This window comes from Acromyrmex echinatior, chromosome 4 (assembly GCF_024713525.1).
Source record: "Acromyrmex echinatior isolate Ae372 chromosome 4, ASM2471352v2, whole genome shotgun sequence".
Classification (NCBI taxonomy): Eukaryota; Metazoa; Arthropoda; class Insecta; order Hymenoptera; family Formicidae; genus Acromyrmex; species Acromyrmex echinatior.
This window is the reverse complement of record NC_141855.1, coordinates 1,249,463-1,267,519: the sequence shown is the minus strand read 5'-3', so window position 1 is coordinate 1,267,519 and position 18,057 is coordinate 1,249,463. Positions and strand designations below refer to the sequence as shown.

Genomic DNA, 18,057 nt, shown 5'->3' with positions numbered 1-18,057 from the left:
GGCTGTACCAATTGCGCAATATTTCTCTGACCCTTTCTCCTTTTCCGGCTGTCTTTCTCTCTTTCCATTGTTTTATATGTATAAACTCAAAATGAATCGTCTCTCGATTATTACGAATCGGAATGACTGCGCTATCTCGGAAGCGTAACGATTTTCCATCAATCTTAACATGCCAATAAGAAATAACAATCGTTTGCGAGAAAAAGAATATTTTGTCACACTCTTGTCAAAGTAAAGATATAATTATCGTAAGAAAAGGATCTCGTGTGTTTTGCACAAGTACGTTTTGTACGCGCGAACAAAATTTTATAGAAACATCTCGTGGGCGATATTAGGGTTAAAAGTTCCGTCTTTACGAAACTGTAATCGGAACGGAAGCATTCCGGAGGACATATTTTCATTGTTTAGCGGGAAAGAGTAAATAGATAGTAGACGTGACGTACAATTTCTCTTCGTTTCTACCGCCGAATTATTACGGGGCACAGGGTGCAGCTGCGCAATGAACCGCCTATCCGGCGTGTCGCCGAAACCACTATACTTTCCGTCGTCGTCTGGCAGCCTTTTATCTCCGAGTGATATATGAGGGCGAATAGGGCTTCTCTCCGCGTTGAACATTGTGTGCCAGGCTATGTCGCAGAATGCGTTGTAGTATCCCGTGTTGCCCTGGGGCTTTTAAGCTAATTTGACGCAGCGCGTACCGCGCGGTCATTTTCCGCGTGCAACTCGTCTTCGTCGCGTTTTCATATTCGGTTCATGCCTTATCATTATTTTCCCTATCTTTTTCATGAAATAAGAGGTCGACAAAAGAAAAAAAAAGAGGAGCGCCAAATTTAAATGTGCGTAATGTAAAATAAAAAAAAAAATCTCTTGATGTTTGGAGGAGAGGGATTTAATGTGTATTAAACAAATTCAGATTATGTTTGACTGTAGACGTTTGACTATAAACTCTAGATCATTTTAAATTATTAGAAAAGCTGTATAATTATATACAACTTGAAGCAATACGAAACTTTGGTCCCCATCTTACGTTTTATTTTTATCAATGTAGATTAACTTTAATCTCGATTTAATTGACTTTTTATCTTCTTCTAGTTCTAAGAATTAGAAAAGAGTAAATTAAATCGAGATTAAAGTTATCTAATTTACAACGATAAAAATGGGAATCTTTCTGGGAAAAATCCTTTCGAGGGTAACGATAAGAAACTCGAGTGACACATTCGCGTCGGAGTTTAGTTGTAACAAATTTAAATCCTGGAAAATCTGACGATTTGTCGTCCAGCAAAGATTCTTTAAAACATGCTCGGCGATATGTACCTCGTACATGTTCTGGGGTCAGAACGAGCGGATGGTCGATAGAGAAGTGGAGATAGATCGGTGAGACTGGAGAGACCGGAGAGACGGAGAAGAGGGATATTTGCAATTCCAATCCCATCTTCGACCTCGTCTCTCGCGCAACCTCCACTTCTATCCTTCCTACCTCTTGTTCTGAGGGACGTAGACGTTTCTCGCGTAACTTCGCCAGCCACGGAATGTCCAACAACGGATGGACGTAAAAGCGACATTGGATCGCGATACGCCGCTTGCACCGGACGAAACACATCGCTGGATTTTTCGCGATTTTCTCTGCGCGGCCAAATGAAAAAGCTATGCGAAGCACGAACGCTTTTAATTTCCCGTTCTCAAATTTTGCATAGTTTGTGTAGGGTAATTGAAGCATTGGATATCTCTTTATTTTAAATAACCGCAGCATGGACAAATGGCACGAAAAAAATGCGTTGTATTATCTTGACAGAAAAAGTGTATGCGTGCACAGCTGATTGTTTAAATGTTTATAAAGTATTTTAAGTCGATATTTTTTTTTATATATATTTTATATGTTATTTAAAATAAATGATACATTCTTAATATATATCTCAATTATTTTAAAAGTTTTATCTCACAAATATTTTGCTGTTTGAAATTTAAAAGTTTTGAACGCTCTTAATGTACGCATAGTTGCTAATTAGACTAACGTAATGTAATCATTATTTATGGGATTTACTAACGAGAATTTATTGAAAGACTGATTTAATGAAAGACCAATTTTTTTAAATATTATTCAGAGAATACAAATGTGGCATCTTCTTAATATTTATAAATATGGCTCATAAATTTTATATAGAAGTTTACGCAGTAAACCATTGCCATTTAAAAACCATAATTCTTTAATTATACGCGTATAATTGCTTAAATAAGACTAATGTAATCATCACTTACGGAATTTCCTCGCAAAAATTTATTTGACAGAACAATTTTTTTAAATGTTACTTAGTATAGTAAAAATTAGATAGTAAAAATAGCACATTCTTAATGTATATAAGTATCTCATAGATAGAAGTTTGCGCAATTGTCAATTGAAAATCATAATTTTTAGCATTCTTATTATATATATGTGTACAGTTGCTTAAATAAGACTAATGTAATATAATAATTTCATAGATGAGATTTACTTCTGGAAATTTAAAGACCAAATATAAACCTATTCACGGTTAATCGGTTAAATAGTATTGCAGATTACGAGACGAGAGCATTATCTACACACGACGCATGGAGCCGTATAAGAACGCTAGCTGCTTTAACGAGGGACGACAATGCTCGACTTCCGCAAGCGTGTCCGAGAAGCGTACGATTTCATCATTAGTAGAAATTTGATTCATGACGTGTCAACGGAGCTAGGAGGAAGGTGAATTTATTTTGTCCATTTATCACAAAAAGATACGCTTTCGACAAACTAGTCAGCACATTGTACGTGGATATTATTCCATTTCGTTTTTCGCGCACATTTTTCAAGAGCATGAATTGCAAAGGGATACATGTAATATGTATAAAAATATAAAATATATAATAACGTTTTGTATAAAACAGTATATTACGTGTTACGTTATAATGAATATAAAGAATGATAAAAAAGAATATAAACCCTTCGCTGAATTTCATATTTGATATATTTATGATTATTATATCTTTTTTTTATTTTTAAAAGTTTAGTATTGGCGAATTTTCACTTTTAAACGATTTTACGACCTACTGTCTATTCATTCTTTTTGTTCATTAAACTTGATTGTGATGTCTTGTTAACGACGGAACTTTGTCGATAAATATAAGCACGGGAGAGCCGCTATAAATTCTTCCTGTTTTCTGCACGCATATTCCACGGCCAACCATCTCTTCAGCATATTTCATTTCCTCCTCCGTCTATATCGCGAGCTCCTCCTTCCTTCTGTATTTTCCCGTCTACCAGAAGAGAAATAAATTAAAATAGAAATTTGCAATTTCCTACGCTTTAAGAGTTCAATTCTATTCACCGACTTTCGCTGATTCAATTCGCCAGTTTTTAATGTAAAATTAAACTTCATAAACTTACAGAGCGTTTAACGAGTAAAAGTGAAGCGAAATAATAGCGTTTACGTATCTCAAAGTAAATTATTGAAATACTTGCCGTTTATACAATTATATTATTAATTCATGATATATTATATTAATATATTTAATATATTTAATATATTTAAAAAATCTTTTTGTTTCTCACGAGATACGAGATATTTGCGGCTTTGTTATTTCAATCTTTGCATTCTCGGAGACTAAAGTTTTGTATAACATCAGCGTAGTCCGGAAGTTCATTTTATCGGTCCGAATTGAAGACGTCCATAAATTGAATTCCGATGGATGAAGTTCTAAATGGAGTTACGTACAATCGTACAACCAAACAAGCGACAACGAAGCGTGACAATAATATTGACAAGAAAGAGAGAGGGAGAGAGAGAGAGAGAGAGAGAGAGAGAGAGAGAGAGAGAGAGACCTGTATGCGCAGGTCGATCAATAGATGATAATGTGGATCGACGAGGAAGAGTGGATCAATACAGAGGAAGAAATAATCGCGTGGTAATCGTGTCGATCGGATGAACATACCTTCGAATTCACGGATAGCCAGATCATTTTGTGAGTGATTACGATCAAAGAGTTGTGTCGCGTTTGTTCCTATAGGAATTTGTGATAATTTTGTACATGTACAAAATTGTCACAAATCCCTCATCCTAAAATTCCATAGCTTTTCTCTAATTTCCAGACAAAATTTCATAATTTTCCCTGATATGCTTTCAAAAATATTTGGAAATTTTTTTGTACTTTCATCCTGATTTGGACCGTCAAATATTTTATTGAGAGAGCAATTTAACATAGCAATGTAAATCACAATTAATGTTGCTTTCATTCAATAATAAATTGATAGTCCGAAACAACATAAGTAGTGATGTACGCATGTTAAATTTCTTTAAAACCAAGAATTTTAATTGTTCAGTCAATTTTGCAAAATTCTTTTCTCTGATTTCCCTGATTATTTTCTTGATTTCCAATTTTGGAGTAATCTTATTATATATCTGCGTTCTTCCCTCTCCTCTCTCTCTCTCTCTCTCTCTCTCTCTCTCTCTCTCTCTCTCTTTCTCTCTCTCAATTAAATCGGAGGAACATCGATTGCGGAAAATCCAGAAAATCAATAAAGAATGCAAATCTTAATTAAAACTGTTAATTCGAATCTCGAGTTTTATCAGATACATTGATCATCCCGGAAGAGATCAAAGATCGCGAGCACTGAGACTGTGTGGGCCGAGATTGAGGCTATGTGGTTGCGATGACGCTTTCGAAATAGATGATCTGACGCGATGTTACATAGTAAAAAGCATTCTGTGTTAAAAATGATTTACTTAAGTTGTTGTTAAAATTTTATGTCGAATCTTTAATATTTCCAAGTGTTAATTTAACATAATATGATTGTGTTATTGAATATTTCATGATAAATATTGAACATTTTAGTGTTAAAATAACATAAGTTATGAGTAAGTGAAAAAAATAACATAAAATGGTTCTTTTTAAAAATTTTAAGATAATTGGATAAAATGTATTAATTTAAACATATTATAAATATTAATTTTGATAAAGAAATATTGTTACTTATAAATTGTGTTAGTGTTACATTTTTCGTGTTAATTTTTTATAATATATAATATTTGTGTTATTTTCTAACATATACATTTTGTGTTAAGTTAAAACAAAAATTTGAATGCATTGTTGGGATATGTGAAACGTGTTAAATTTAGCACAATTTTCCAACTGTATATTGCACGTATCGTTCATGTGCTCCATTATGATTTAGGTAAATGCTCGGACACAGCAGGTCGACGCGATGTCCATGTTTTTTATCGTTCTCCAGTATTTCGGAGGAACGCCTAAAATAAGCGACCGTTGTTAAAATTGTCACAAAAGACCGTTTCGAGCTGTCATGTGTTCTGACGAGGGATAAGCCCGGGATCAAAAATTCCATTTCAATTCCGTAATACTTTGGTACATAATAGACAATGATGCTTACAGCGTGTGATATACGGCGATGTAGTAAATTATTAGTAACACCCGCGATTAATTTAAGGCAATTTCCCACCCCTTTTTTTGTCATGCTTCATACGGGGCTCGTATCAAGCAACTCTCCTCTTGAGAAACGAAGAGGGAAAACTGCGAAAGTTGTCGACAGATGCGGAGTATCGGGCAAATGAAAATTAGTGCTCTAACTAGATGACACTCGAGCAATATCCATCGTTAATGCCTCGAGAGCTCGAAACTTTCCGGAGGGTTTATCCCTCGTGTTTTCGATCGCAACGATTCCGCAGGATTCAGGAACGCGCGCGATCGAATAGAAATTTTCGATTCGAGATCTTATTCCTGAAAATTATCCCATACAAAAATTTACGAAAATATAAACTATACAAGTTATATTATAGATCTCCCAACTCTCTAAAATCTTTGAAGTGGAATCTAACTCTAAAGAACGAAATCTCACTCTTAGAAATTGACAATTGAGTCACTCTTTTTCAACACGGGCTCAATTGTCGCTCTTCTTCACTCTTTCGAATTAGATTCTACTCCAAAGATTTTAGAGAGTAGCGTCCTCGTACGTGATATTTTTTGAGGATAAGACCCTGGGCTGTCGATCAATGCCGGATTCGGCAGCGTGGTGAGACACGGACGCGAGCTGTGACAGAAACGCAGCGGACCATTGCCGCTTCGTCAATGAAGTAGTCAGCTGTGCCCATCCTGTGTGCATTGCGCGACAATTATCGTCACAGGCCGCCGTGACTGTCCGTGCTCATTCGTCCGCGGTTCGAGCACTTTTTACGAGCCCCACTACCCATCCGCACTAAACACCACCGCTTGCTGTCGCATTGTCGCTTTTAGTCGCTGGTTATCCATGCCATCGTACTCGTGACGACCTATACATTCGTCGCACTCGTCTTTTTGTCCGATCGAAGAGGACTCCGATTAAAAATCTAAATTACGCTAAAGCATAAAACGCAAGTGAGATGCATCGATCGCATCAATTTCGCCGAGCGCGACCGCTCGTCGTATTTCCATGTCGACGTGAACAACCGGACATGAACTGATCCTATCCGGTCTGATCGGTTCGGCGACTCTTGGAAAACGTCAATAAAAAAGTTAGTATTGTGGACAAATGACGGCCCGTTTAAAGAATGGTGCTTATTAACGCTAACGCTTGTTAATGTTAACGTTAACGAGGAAAGTAAAGCTCCGCTTGGATGTAGGCGAGGAGATGATATTCAGGCAGAAGAAACGATCTGGTAAAAGCGGGCCAAGGTGTCAAAGACGTCAATCGTCGTAACACATTAGCGTCGGCTGCTGATTGCCGTCCCCGTCCCTGCGACCCCGCGACGAAATCTTGTCACGAGACTCATCCGTTAATGATTGTCGTGACGAACGCGTGATTCGTGATAGTCGCAGTACGTTCAGCGACCGCGCACGATTACAACCATTCTCGATTACAATCAATAGCGCGAGTAAGTCCATATCGATAGGTGTACCGCAGTTTGACAGATCTAATACGAGGAGGCGAATTTGTTTACGAGATTTGTCATCTTCTGATCGAGTAGGTGAGAGACCGAGTGATCGTCTTGATTTGACGTGCGCGGTCTGTATTTTATATTAAAGAAAATTAAAATAGAAGATATACAGCACACAAAGAGGAGAAGACTGAACTTCTGGATTCGTACTATCTAATGTCCTGTCAGAGAATTATTAGCGATAAACGGCTGTGAAAAATGGATATCGAGATGAGCGGTAGGACGAATAAACCCAGCGAGGAACTAGCGAAGAGACGAGTGTCGATCAGCGACCAAGTCATTGGGCTTGATAATCTTGCCTTTGAACATCACCGGCGCATCAGCGCGGGTTCGGAGCACAATTCAGATCAGGGCAGGCGGAAATCGATTCTGCATCACGGTGGCAGCCACTGCGACAGTGTGGAGAATATTCCACAGTACAAATTTGATCTGGAGAACGGCAGGATCAACGGTAACAGAAAGAAATCGGCGTATAGTCTGTCCAGTTCAATCAGAGACAAAATTGAGTATTCCGAGGAACTCAAGAGGTGAGGCCCGATTATCTCTCGGTAAGCTCCGCAAAGTCTATTTGTTGATACTTCTGAGATGATAAGCGCACTTTTCTCGATCATTTTTTTTAAATTTAGATTGACCTAGATTAAAAGTCTCTTAATATTTTTGTCGGTCATATCAGAGCGATAAATCCATAATCGTTTTATTTGAAAAAGAAAAAAAAACAACTATGCAAACAGTGAGAGTGTACATCGTTCGAAAATATATTTACTTGCACGGTTAGTGATAATAAGTCACGTTGCGACGAAAGTAAACATCTCCTCGATAATGGATGACAATAAACTATGTTTACAATATGGCTTCTTTTTGTCATACCGTTGCAAATTAATGTGACTTCTTTACATTCAATTTTATCAGGTGAAATTTCAGCTCAGAATTTAGCTAGATTTTAATTCAGATTGCAAATAATAGTGTACGTATTTCGATTGACGCAAAGCATTTTGTTGCTTATCGAAACCGTTCCAAGACCGATAAAATGAATTCTTTTCAAATTTTATTCGTCATCATTCCGTAACGTTTCTCTCAGTGATAAAATTATTTAATGTCGATAACCTATAAATAATATTAATTAAACGTGTAATTTATTGAGAGAAAAAACAATTCTTAGAACTTTTGCAATATTTTTAATAATCTTGAATATCATATAAATCAAATTTGTTCTAATTATCGCCATCGTTTTCACTTCACCGCTTTTTGTGTCACATATAATTCGAAGCTCAAAGGAATGTGTTGATTCATTTATTAGTTGATTTTTAGGTATTTCAAATCGACGAGGTTGACAAAACTATTTCTATAATTAATACGTCCAACATCATGAATTATTTTATGGTTCGTTTATGGCTAATTGTTTTATTTTCTTGATAGCAGTTATCTACATAAAAATTTAAAGGTCTTCTCTTGTCTGCTTCCCGAGGGCGTAGTCATTTTGAACAAGTTATGTAGATTTTCAAACAAGATATTTTCTCGTAAAAGCATGACTTGCAGATTTTTTAATATAAACATTATATATATATATATATATATATATATATATATATATACATATGTACATTTATACATACATGTATGTATAAATCTTTTAATATAAAGATTACATTATTCGAATAGTTTTAAAACATAATTTGGCAGCTCTATCTACCTGTAACATCACATTATTATTTGAATAATTTTAGCTTTATATTAAATCTCTTTATATTAAAAAATTTGTTAATCATAAGTAATGCTTTTATGAAAAAATATCTAGTTTAATTAAATTACATAATACAGAAAAATTAAAGTACATTTTGATATCAATATTTATAAGATGCTCTTCGATTTGCTATAAAGCAGTATATAATGTGTTTCAGAATTATCATATTTTCTTTTCAATGATTTCTTTTCATAAATTTTGCATAAAATTCATCTGATAGCAAGAAATTAATTGGGAGTCCAATTACACTGTTATATTCGCAGATAAATAGAATAATGGAATGTGAATACGGAAAAGTATTTTCCTCAAAATGTGCAACAAATAAATTATTGATTATAGTTCATAAATTATTAACTTTTTATGATTTATAAATGAATATGACATAAATTATAATATATACACTTTCTATTGTATAATGAATTTGTTAATTTGAAATTATTATCATGCGTAACATAATGCAATGTAATGAACTTTAATACACTGCCACGTAAAGCTTCACATCAAATTAACCATTACATTGCTTGACAATGGCACATATCAAATACTACACATAACTGTAATAATCGTTAGTATCACATTGAAATCTAAGTTAGTTTAACAGTTACAAATTATCTCTGCAGATAAACCAGTAGATACTGCAGAGTAGATTGAAACTATTGACGTACTTGAAGACATTAATTCAAGCAAACTTGTTTTGAGCGTATATAATACAACAATATATTAAATGAAGATTACATTACACAGCTCTTTAACGTGATTTTTATTCATTAATTTTATTCATCAATTTTATTCATCAACATTTCTGCTAAAAATACTAAATGTTTTGTTCATATAATTAAAAAATATTTTTGTTTTAATTGAGATTTTTCTGGTAAAATATGTTATTTATATTTATGTAATTTATATTTATTTTATATATTATTCAGCTATTGTGACAAGTTAGTATTGTTATTTTAAATTTCAATACATACCAATATATTGTTTTAAGTTGGAAGCAATTAATTTTGTTCTCCAAAAAGTGCACAAAATGTTTGTTTTGCATAAAATTGTCATAAAAAATTTTAAATGCAATATTATAAAATTTAAAATATTATTGAAATGCAAAAATACTATTGGAATTTGAAAAATACAATTTTATACAAAAGGTTTTTGCTGTTGTAAACGACTGTTGTAATGTGTAACGTTAGGGAATGTATACATATAATTAGTTCAAATAAAAGTTTAGTATTTTTATAGATTAATATTTTATAGATTTTTAATAAACTTAAATACTTTTTAATAAAGTTAAACTTTTTAATAAAGTTAAATATTTTTTTACATCCTTTAAATAAATAATTCTGTTGAATTTTTCTCAGGATTGATAGTATATAGAACAAATTAATTTTTTTCATTTATTTACTCTTATCTTTATTCTTATCAAAAGTAGACGATCGTTTTCTTTTATCGATATCTACTGCATGCATTCCAGCTGATTCATTTTCATTAGATAATTCTACTATTTACAGATAATTATTTTTGTTATTTAAAAAACCTACTAAATATTTTGCTTAGACATTAATTGTTTTCAATAATATGTTTGAAACAAAAAAAATATGTTTAAATCGTCGATCCCCGAATTAGAAATTAGAAAGTGCCTCAAAAAAAAAAAGCGAAATGAATATTATTATTCAATGTAGTAGGTCCGTCGCATTTTTATGTTCTGTTATGCTCTTCTCCTCGTTTACGTCTATTTCAGATCGTGGTTGTATCTATTTTGCGCGCGATGTCATGGTCTCGACGACACGCCATCATGGGAGCCACCGGGATGGAGAAAAGCATGCCCACAGCCGTTCTGTCCAACGTATAGAAAATTCGCTCGAATTGTGTGCCTCTTTCTTTTGGGTCTGTTGCTCTGGGGTGTCATCTACTCGATAATCGGCAATGACGCCGCTCCAGGTGGTCAGCTGTTCGGATTGGCCGCTGTGTGCATCGCCGCGTATTTCGGAGGTTGGTTGTTCTCTTTGACCACCCTTCCGGCCTTGATTGGTATGCTGATTACTGGTTTAATATTGCAAAATGTTGGGCTCGTCAAGATTGAAGGACAATATACATTGGTGGTCTCTAATCTACGGTGAGTTTGCTTCTATGAAGTATTCAAAGAACATCATTGATGTTCTTGCCGAATATCTGGTTATTTTCAGTTGAAATGAAAATAGTTTCCAATATGTTACCAAAAATTGTCAGATGTCAACAGTTTCTTTAATTTAGAAATTAATATAAAAATATTTCAATAGTGGTGATTGCATAAAAGGATATTAATTTATAAGATCACTATTTAACTTCGTGTACTTGTAAGTATATTATAAAATTTAATTTGGATTTATTATATTTACAAAATTATTTACTTTATCGTAATTGATAAATTAATTAATTAATAACTACTGCAAAAAAATTATTTAAAAATTTGCTTAAGTCTAAAGTCTAAGGAAAAAAAGATTATCTCGATGAAAAATTAGTAAGTCTCAGACTTGAAAGATAAAAGATGGAAATTTTGAAGATAAAAAAACGTGACAATTATCTGAAAGACGATGTTTTTGGAAAAGTAAAATTGTAACTTAAACAAACAACTGTCAAGTTAAATTTTTCTGTTTTATCATTTATCTGCAAACAACATTATATCTACAACGATCATTGTAATTGGAATATTATGTCATATTTTATAATCTTATTATTTTATTATTTTTACACTGAATATGATTTAATAAAGATTGACGTTTGTCATGATAATTTACATATTATTATCATGATATACTTTATGTAATATAGTTTCATCGTTATATGAGCACACATTAAAACTTAGCTTGGCTTATAATCTTTTGTTTTATCTGAATTTTAATCTGGTGAGTCTTTATATATTCGATATATTGTTTTTAAAAATATTAACATAAATCTCCTTCGGATGATAAAATAATGAAATTTGATCGTGGTGTCTCTCTTGTAAGATATACATCAAAAAATGAAAATTCTACGAAAACTTCTTTATTTTTATTAAAAATGATAAAAATTTACTTATATTCTACAATTATATTTTACTTAATTTTGAATAGAATCAATCCATTTGAAAACGAGCATCGGATTTTATTTGATAAGCGAAGGATAGAAATATGAGAAAATATAAAGGACTCTTATTGGACTAAGTTCTTACGTAAATTCGAAATTGAACCGATTAAATTGCGAACTATCATTATTTCTACTCGTGTCATTATTTGAAAAACATGTCATTATTGATCACGACGACGATGACATGATGACGATTACTTGAAGGTTCTCGAAAATGTTCGAGGTAACGATCAACTCATCGTAATCGCAAGGTGGTCGCTTTTTAAGGTCGAGGTCCAACAACGGTGATTCGCCATGAACACGCACGACGACGGTTCTATGCACAGCATAACAAGTGCGGCTATGGCGGCAATCAAATTCAAGCTGCATCCTCGCTAACGAATGTCGTTGACAAAGGGGTCGGATAAGATCCACCGAGTTTCCCACAATCAGTTGTCTTCTCCTCGCGTGCGGTGACTCTTCAAGATTCCATATTTTACGATAGAAGAATATATTCATAATCTTACGCAGGCTGCGTTAGTCTTTGATCTCAGGAGTTTGCCGCACGTTCTTAAAAAAAAAAAAAAAAAAAAAAAATGGATAAAGCGTATCCAAGCTTGCTGCAATATAATTCGTTTATGTTAATATAAAATTAAAATTGCAATGAGGTGCGTTTAGATAAGAAAAGTATGCAAATTAACCCTTAACTTTCCGCGCGTGTACTTGACCCACTTTCTTGCACTGATCGATGTCATCACGATGTCATTATCGAAGTTTACGAAACCGTCAACTTTGTCTCCATCTTTAGAACTAGTTTGCTATAGGATTATAACTTTTTAATCCATGCATATTTGATATATATTACTTTGCAAGTAACATTAGATTCTATTAAATTTTCGTCATACGATACTAAGTTACCACGAACATATATTACGAATTAATGCTCGAAGAAGAATATGTAGAGTTTGAAATATCCTTTATTGAGAAACGGTCTGTGAAATATCTCACATAATAACGCGAAGTTAAAGGACGTGCCAATAAACGATTCCATTAATACGGAATGATAGTAATTATCACTATTATCGTCGATTATCGTTGATCATGACACCAAGATCTCTATTCCTTCCGTTTCGAAATAGATTTCTCGCAATTGTGTCAGAATTTGCTGAATCATCATCCTTTCGATTGGTCAAATTCGCCTTATAACTTGAATAGCTTACTAATGACGGAGAAGCACAGCTAGAATTGTTAATGCTGGCGAGCCATGGATTATTGAAACACTATATCCGGCTTTGCTAGGAATTTAATCGACGCAACGACTTTATCGGTTATTGGCAATCACGAAATATTGCTCTTTCATTTAAAAAAAAATGAAATTCTTTTTACATTCAGTTTATAGCTGTTCACTTTGTTGCGAACCTTTTTATAAATTTTACAAAAACTTCAAATAACAACTGATTACATTTTTTTAAAAGTCAGCCAATTTATTTTTCAGTTCTCATAATGAAAATTATAAATTACATTTGTAACACATTTCGCATATTGTATCAACGAGTACGTTTTTTCGGACGTTAATCCATCGGCAACGTAAAATTTTCACTCTTTGTCCTGCAAACCTGGGTCTTTAAACTTCAGTAGATTTCTAAATTGTATATTCCAGACGATATAAAAAAACTGAAAAAATTCTTACATACTTGTGAAAAGCTTTAATTAACAACAAGTTTTTATTATCATAAGAGTTAATTCCGAAGTTACGGAGATATCTCTGTAATCTCTGTAATTTAATTTATTATCGGTACAGATTTATTGATAAGTATTGCACGATAAATTTATACGGATAATGTAATTTTTAATAACATGTTAAATGAGATCTCGTTTAAAGCGTAATGAATTACACAAAAGAACAGAATCATAAAATTATGCAATTATGAATTTAACGATAATTTTTAAAAATGAAAATGATTTAATAAACATTGGCATTATGGCACGAAAAATTGCATTTAGAGGCTTTATCAAAGATTAGACATTTTATATGTTGAAAAAACCAGACGCGACGTCGGTCATAAATTTCCCATCAACGATATCTTCAATAGCTCATCTGTTACGTTTCCACATGACTTCGCATGTCAACTTTTAGTTCATTATAGTCGGAAGATAATGTCAAGGTTACGTGAAGATATTAAAGCAATTGAAACTGCAAAGCGACGTTATCAGGATTCTTATAAGCCATCTTAATCTTGAAGATTGTATCTTGAGTTTTTTGAGTTTTCGCACTATGCAGATTGTATGTGCGAACACGCTGAACTAACGAAATTATGTTTTTGACGGAACCATCGACAAGACTCTGTTAAACTAACTAACACTAACTAACACTAGTTTTAGCGGTTACGCGTGTCGTTAGGAGGTTCATGTACACCTAAGCTAAATACAGCTAAATACAGCTAAATACGAGTAAACATAGGTTGCGCGTTGTAAGCAATTTATGTACGCGTTCGCTTAGGCGAAACTATCCCTGTATGCCCACATAAACATCCCCAGAAGCCGCGGTCCACATCGACTGCAAGACTAATAAAGTGATCAAACTGCGGTCAGGCGCTTATTGACATGTGCAATTTACCGTCAATTATTAGGAAATGACCGAAATGGCAAAGCTGCGAATTAGGACAAGCGTGAACCGTTACGTAATCTATTTGTTTTTCGGTACAATTTGAAATTATGCCGAGGCTCGCGCAATTCAATTTTCCAATTATTAGAAATGCTACCGCGCGAGAGTTTATAGGATTTCTTTAACAAGAATGTCTTTTAATAAGAACGTTCTAAACTTTATGGCGAGAAAGTAAAGTAGCGCGAGAAATTTTAGTAGCGTAGAGATTATTCCGTCAGTTTCAACTTTAAAGTAATACGAAAATTTAGCACGATAGCAAACAATATCTCTTCGTAGGTATGCTTATAATTACATTGTACAATCATGATTGCTCCTTGAGAGCACACAAGCACAACCTTTAGATAATCAATAATGTACTGTTCAGAAACATATTATCGCGAAATGAACAAAAAAAAACCTTACTCTATATAAAAATATTAGTTTTTTTCTACTTCAAATTACTAAACTTTTCTCAATTGCTCGTGGAAAAAATTTTCTCTCACAGTCATCTCTTTCATTTAGTTGAACGGAAAACTTTCTGTTCGTTGCAATATCTCAGTAATGCGAGTCGCGTTTCTTCGCGAATTTTTTCGCTCTCAAGAGACTCTCACGCTTCCACGTCGATAAGACGTACGAGCGCGAGTCTCTCGTAAATATCCTCGCGACACACGCGTACGGCATTCTCCGGACACAATTTACGCGAGACTCGCTGGAAAGTGTCCTTCCCAGATATTTCAGTTTGTACAAAAAAATTCCTTTGATCTCGCGACGTTGAAGTGCGATATTCGTTACAGATACAATTGTTCAGCTTTCCGCTTTTCCCGTTTTCGGTGCAATGGCGACAAAAGGTTTCCATTTTATACATACTTCTGGAGAAAATTATTTTCTAAATAAAAAACCTGTACTTGTTTATATTCATAAATACAGATTATTAATGTTTTTCGACGCTGTTACTCTTCTCGGTAGTGTAATGAAAGAAATCGTGAAACTTTTGTTAGCTTTATCTTTTTGCAAAATCCTTCTAAGACCATCACGATGTAGCGCGACTATCCGTTAACTGCGCGCTCGTTTTACTTACGCGGATGTCGATCGTAAATTATACAGCACGTGATTATCGAGTCGCCTTCGAGGCAAGATCACTTTTAATCTGCAAGGAAAACTGGAGTAATGAACGTATGATGGTAGATTGCGGATCACCACGATCGCTCGGAATTTATTAATTTTTTGATGATCGAGAAGATTTGATCGACGATGCGGAAAGATTCATCGATCGGGAGGTTATCACGATGGCAATAATTGTTTAACATAATGGAGAACCTCGTTGGGAGGAAACTCTGCTCTGGAAATTAGGTGATACGCCGAAAGCCTAAAGACTGAAGATCGAAATTTTCACATGTTAATTCGACATCCAACGTGTCAAAACAACTACGCTTTGCAATTTAAATGAAACATCAGCGAGGGCACATCCGCGTCCTACTGAATTATGTCTATATAATTAAATATTCATTTTCGTTTACATAATCATGAAGTCATACGAATCGCCCATATGTTTCGTACATTCGCCGCATGGTCACGTTATATTACATGACAATTAAGCAAACATCGAGATGGGCATTTCGTGCTTTGTGAAATGCAATGCAAACGTATTCGGTATTACCAATTATCGCGATCCCTTCATGTACAGTTTGCTATCAACGTTTATATTCGTCTCGATTATATTTTTATTACTTGCGGTCTTCTCGCATGGTTAAAGCAACTGATAAACCGACGGGAATTAATCCTTTTGCTACCAGAAGAATAATTAAATTAACACACAACAATCTTTCTCAACAATCATGCTTTAATTGATAATTGAAAAAAATCTTTTGTTGCCGTGTTTTTAAATTATGTGAAAAGACAATTATCCATTCCAAACTGAAACACACGGCTGAAAGACCGTGCTGTTTTATTTCAGCATATATTATTGTAACAACACAATGTATATAATAACGATGCTAATCCTTCTTCTTTTTCGTTTTAAATAATTATAATTAAATGAAAAACTCACGCGCAGCATTAAGATCCACATATATCATTTTTTTAGTATGGAGAATATTATATCCATAAATGCGGAATGTTACTGTATAATTAATAATAGAATATCGTGATGAAGAGAGAGAGAGAGAGAGAGAGAGAGAGAGGGGGGGGGGAGATGCACTACATTGTGCGTCGGTATAAATTCGACGCTTCTCCCTGCGATCGGAAGGCGACGCGACGCGCGCGACGTCATGCCGTACAAAATGCACGGTTCGCCCGTGCAGCGACTTCGTAAACCTTTCTCTCGTCGGGAGAAACTCGTAATAGGATAAGTTTCCCAGGGTGTGCCTTTCCTAAACGGGTTTTCGAAAGTTCGAGACAACCAGGGCTTCAACGATCGCTCGTACCTGAATTTTCATCGTAAGCTCGCGGCGCGGCGTGTCCGCGCCGCACGAACTTTCGTCGTCGTGCATCCCAGAGTCGCGGATGCGAGGCCTCGGAAGATATACGAATTGCAGAAAGGGACGCGTCCTTTCTCTTTTCCTCCCCCTCGCTCGTAAAGTAGTTGGTTAACTTCTTTTCTTGAACGCTGTGTCGAACTTGAAAACATGCATTGGTCAAGACTATGCATAGAACGTTGTTTTACTTCTAACTACTTTTGCGAAGAAAAAGATTTCCGCGATAATCGAATTATTAATGCTTCGAACAGGGAAAGACCGGTTTTGCTGAAATATCTATAAATTTATAAATAGATAGATACATATCTACTGATGAATCTACAGAAAAGGTCACAGGGTCATCCCTTTTTGGAGTTTCTTCTTTTAAAAATATTTTAATCACTTGATATTACTTAATTACTTTTTTTATTCTAAAAATATTCTTCAATTTAAGAAACTTATGGGTATAAAAGAATATACATAGATCGTATCATTATTCTTTTTCTGTGTTAATATAATTTTAAATAAAAAAATGAATTATACATTTAAATAATACTTCTATCAATAATAATTTAAATATTCTATCTTTTCATGACCTGACTTAAAAATAATTTCGTTTAATTCATGTACCAATGTCTTCTTGATAAATTTCTAAATCCGCCAGCCGTACAGATCTGAAAATAATTTTGTCGGTTTAGAAATAATTATGTAGAACGTTCAAGCATAATGAGCGAAAAGTTTTAATATTATAGCGATCAGTTTGAGAGTCCTCCATATTTTGATAGCCTGACAAAATTATCTTCAGATTTGTGTGCGTAAATCTAGTTAAATTTTTAATACTTCAGCACAAAATCATTCTTCCATGCCATATACTGTCTACTCGCGCTGAAGCAAGTTGTATATTTTCTTCATTGTTTTCTTCTTTGCAGGAAAATCTCCCTGGTCATCATACTTGTGAAAGCAGGCTTGGATCTCGATCCGGTCGCTCTGAAAAAGTTAAAAGTAACCGTACCGAAGCTGGGTTTGATACCGTGGGTGGTGGAAACTATAGTGGTTGCCGTGTTGACGAAATACCTTTTGGATTTGCCATGGGTATGGGGTTTCCTCCTTGGAAGCGTCATAGCAGCCGTCTCGCCAGCCGTCGTAGTGTCTTGCCTCTTCAGGCTACGTGCAAAGGGCTATGGAGTTGCCAAGGTAAGG

At 34.4% G+C, this 18,057-nt stretch overlaps 1 protein-coding gene across 3 annotated transcripts in view; it reads left to right on the top strand.

Annotated features, from left to right (window-relative positions):
• The window catches only part of Nha1 (Na[+]/H[+] hydrogen antiporter 1), a 34,126-nt gene that overhangs the window by 4,762 nt on the left and 11,307 nt on the right, over positions 1–18,057 (top strand). Inside the window, exons 2-4 of one of the 3 annotated variants that reach the window (XM_087406003.1) lie at positions 2,553–2,722; positions 10,418–10,792; positions 17,787–18,051. In XM_087406003.1, coding sequence (XP_087262129.1) covers positions 2,631–2,722; positions 10,418–10,792; positions 17,787–18,051 — 732 coding nt within the window. In that variant the 5' untranslated portion in view covers positions 2,553–2,630. Of the gene's footprint in view, positions 1–2,544; positions 2,723–6,744; positions 7,469–10,417; positions 10,793–17,786; positions 18,052–18,057 lie in introns of those variants that run through there. The other 2 variants (XM_011058567.2, XM_011058565.2) reach the window with 2 other exon arrangements.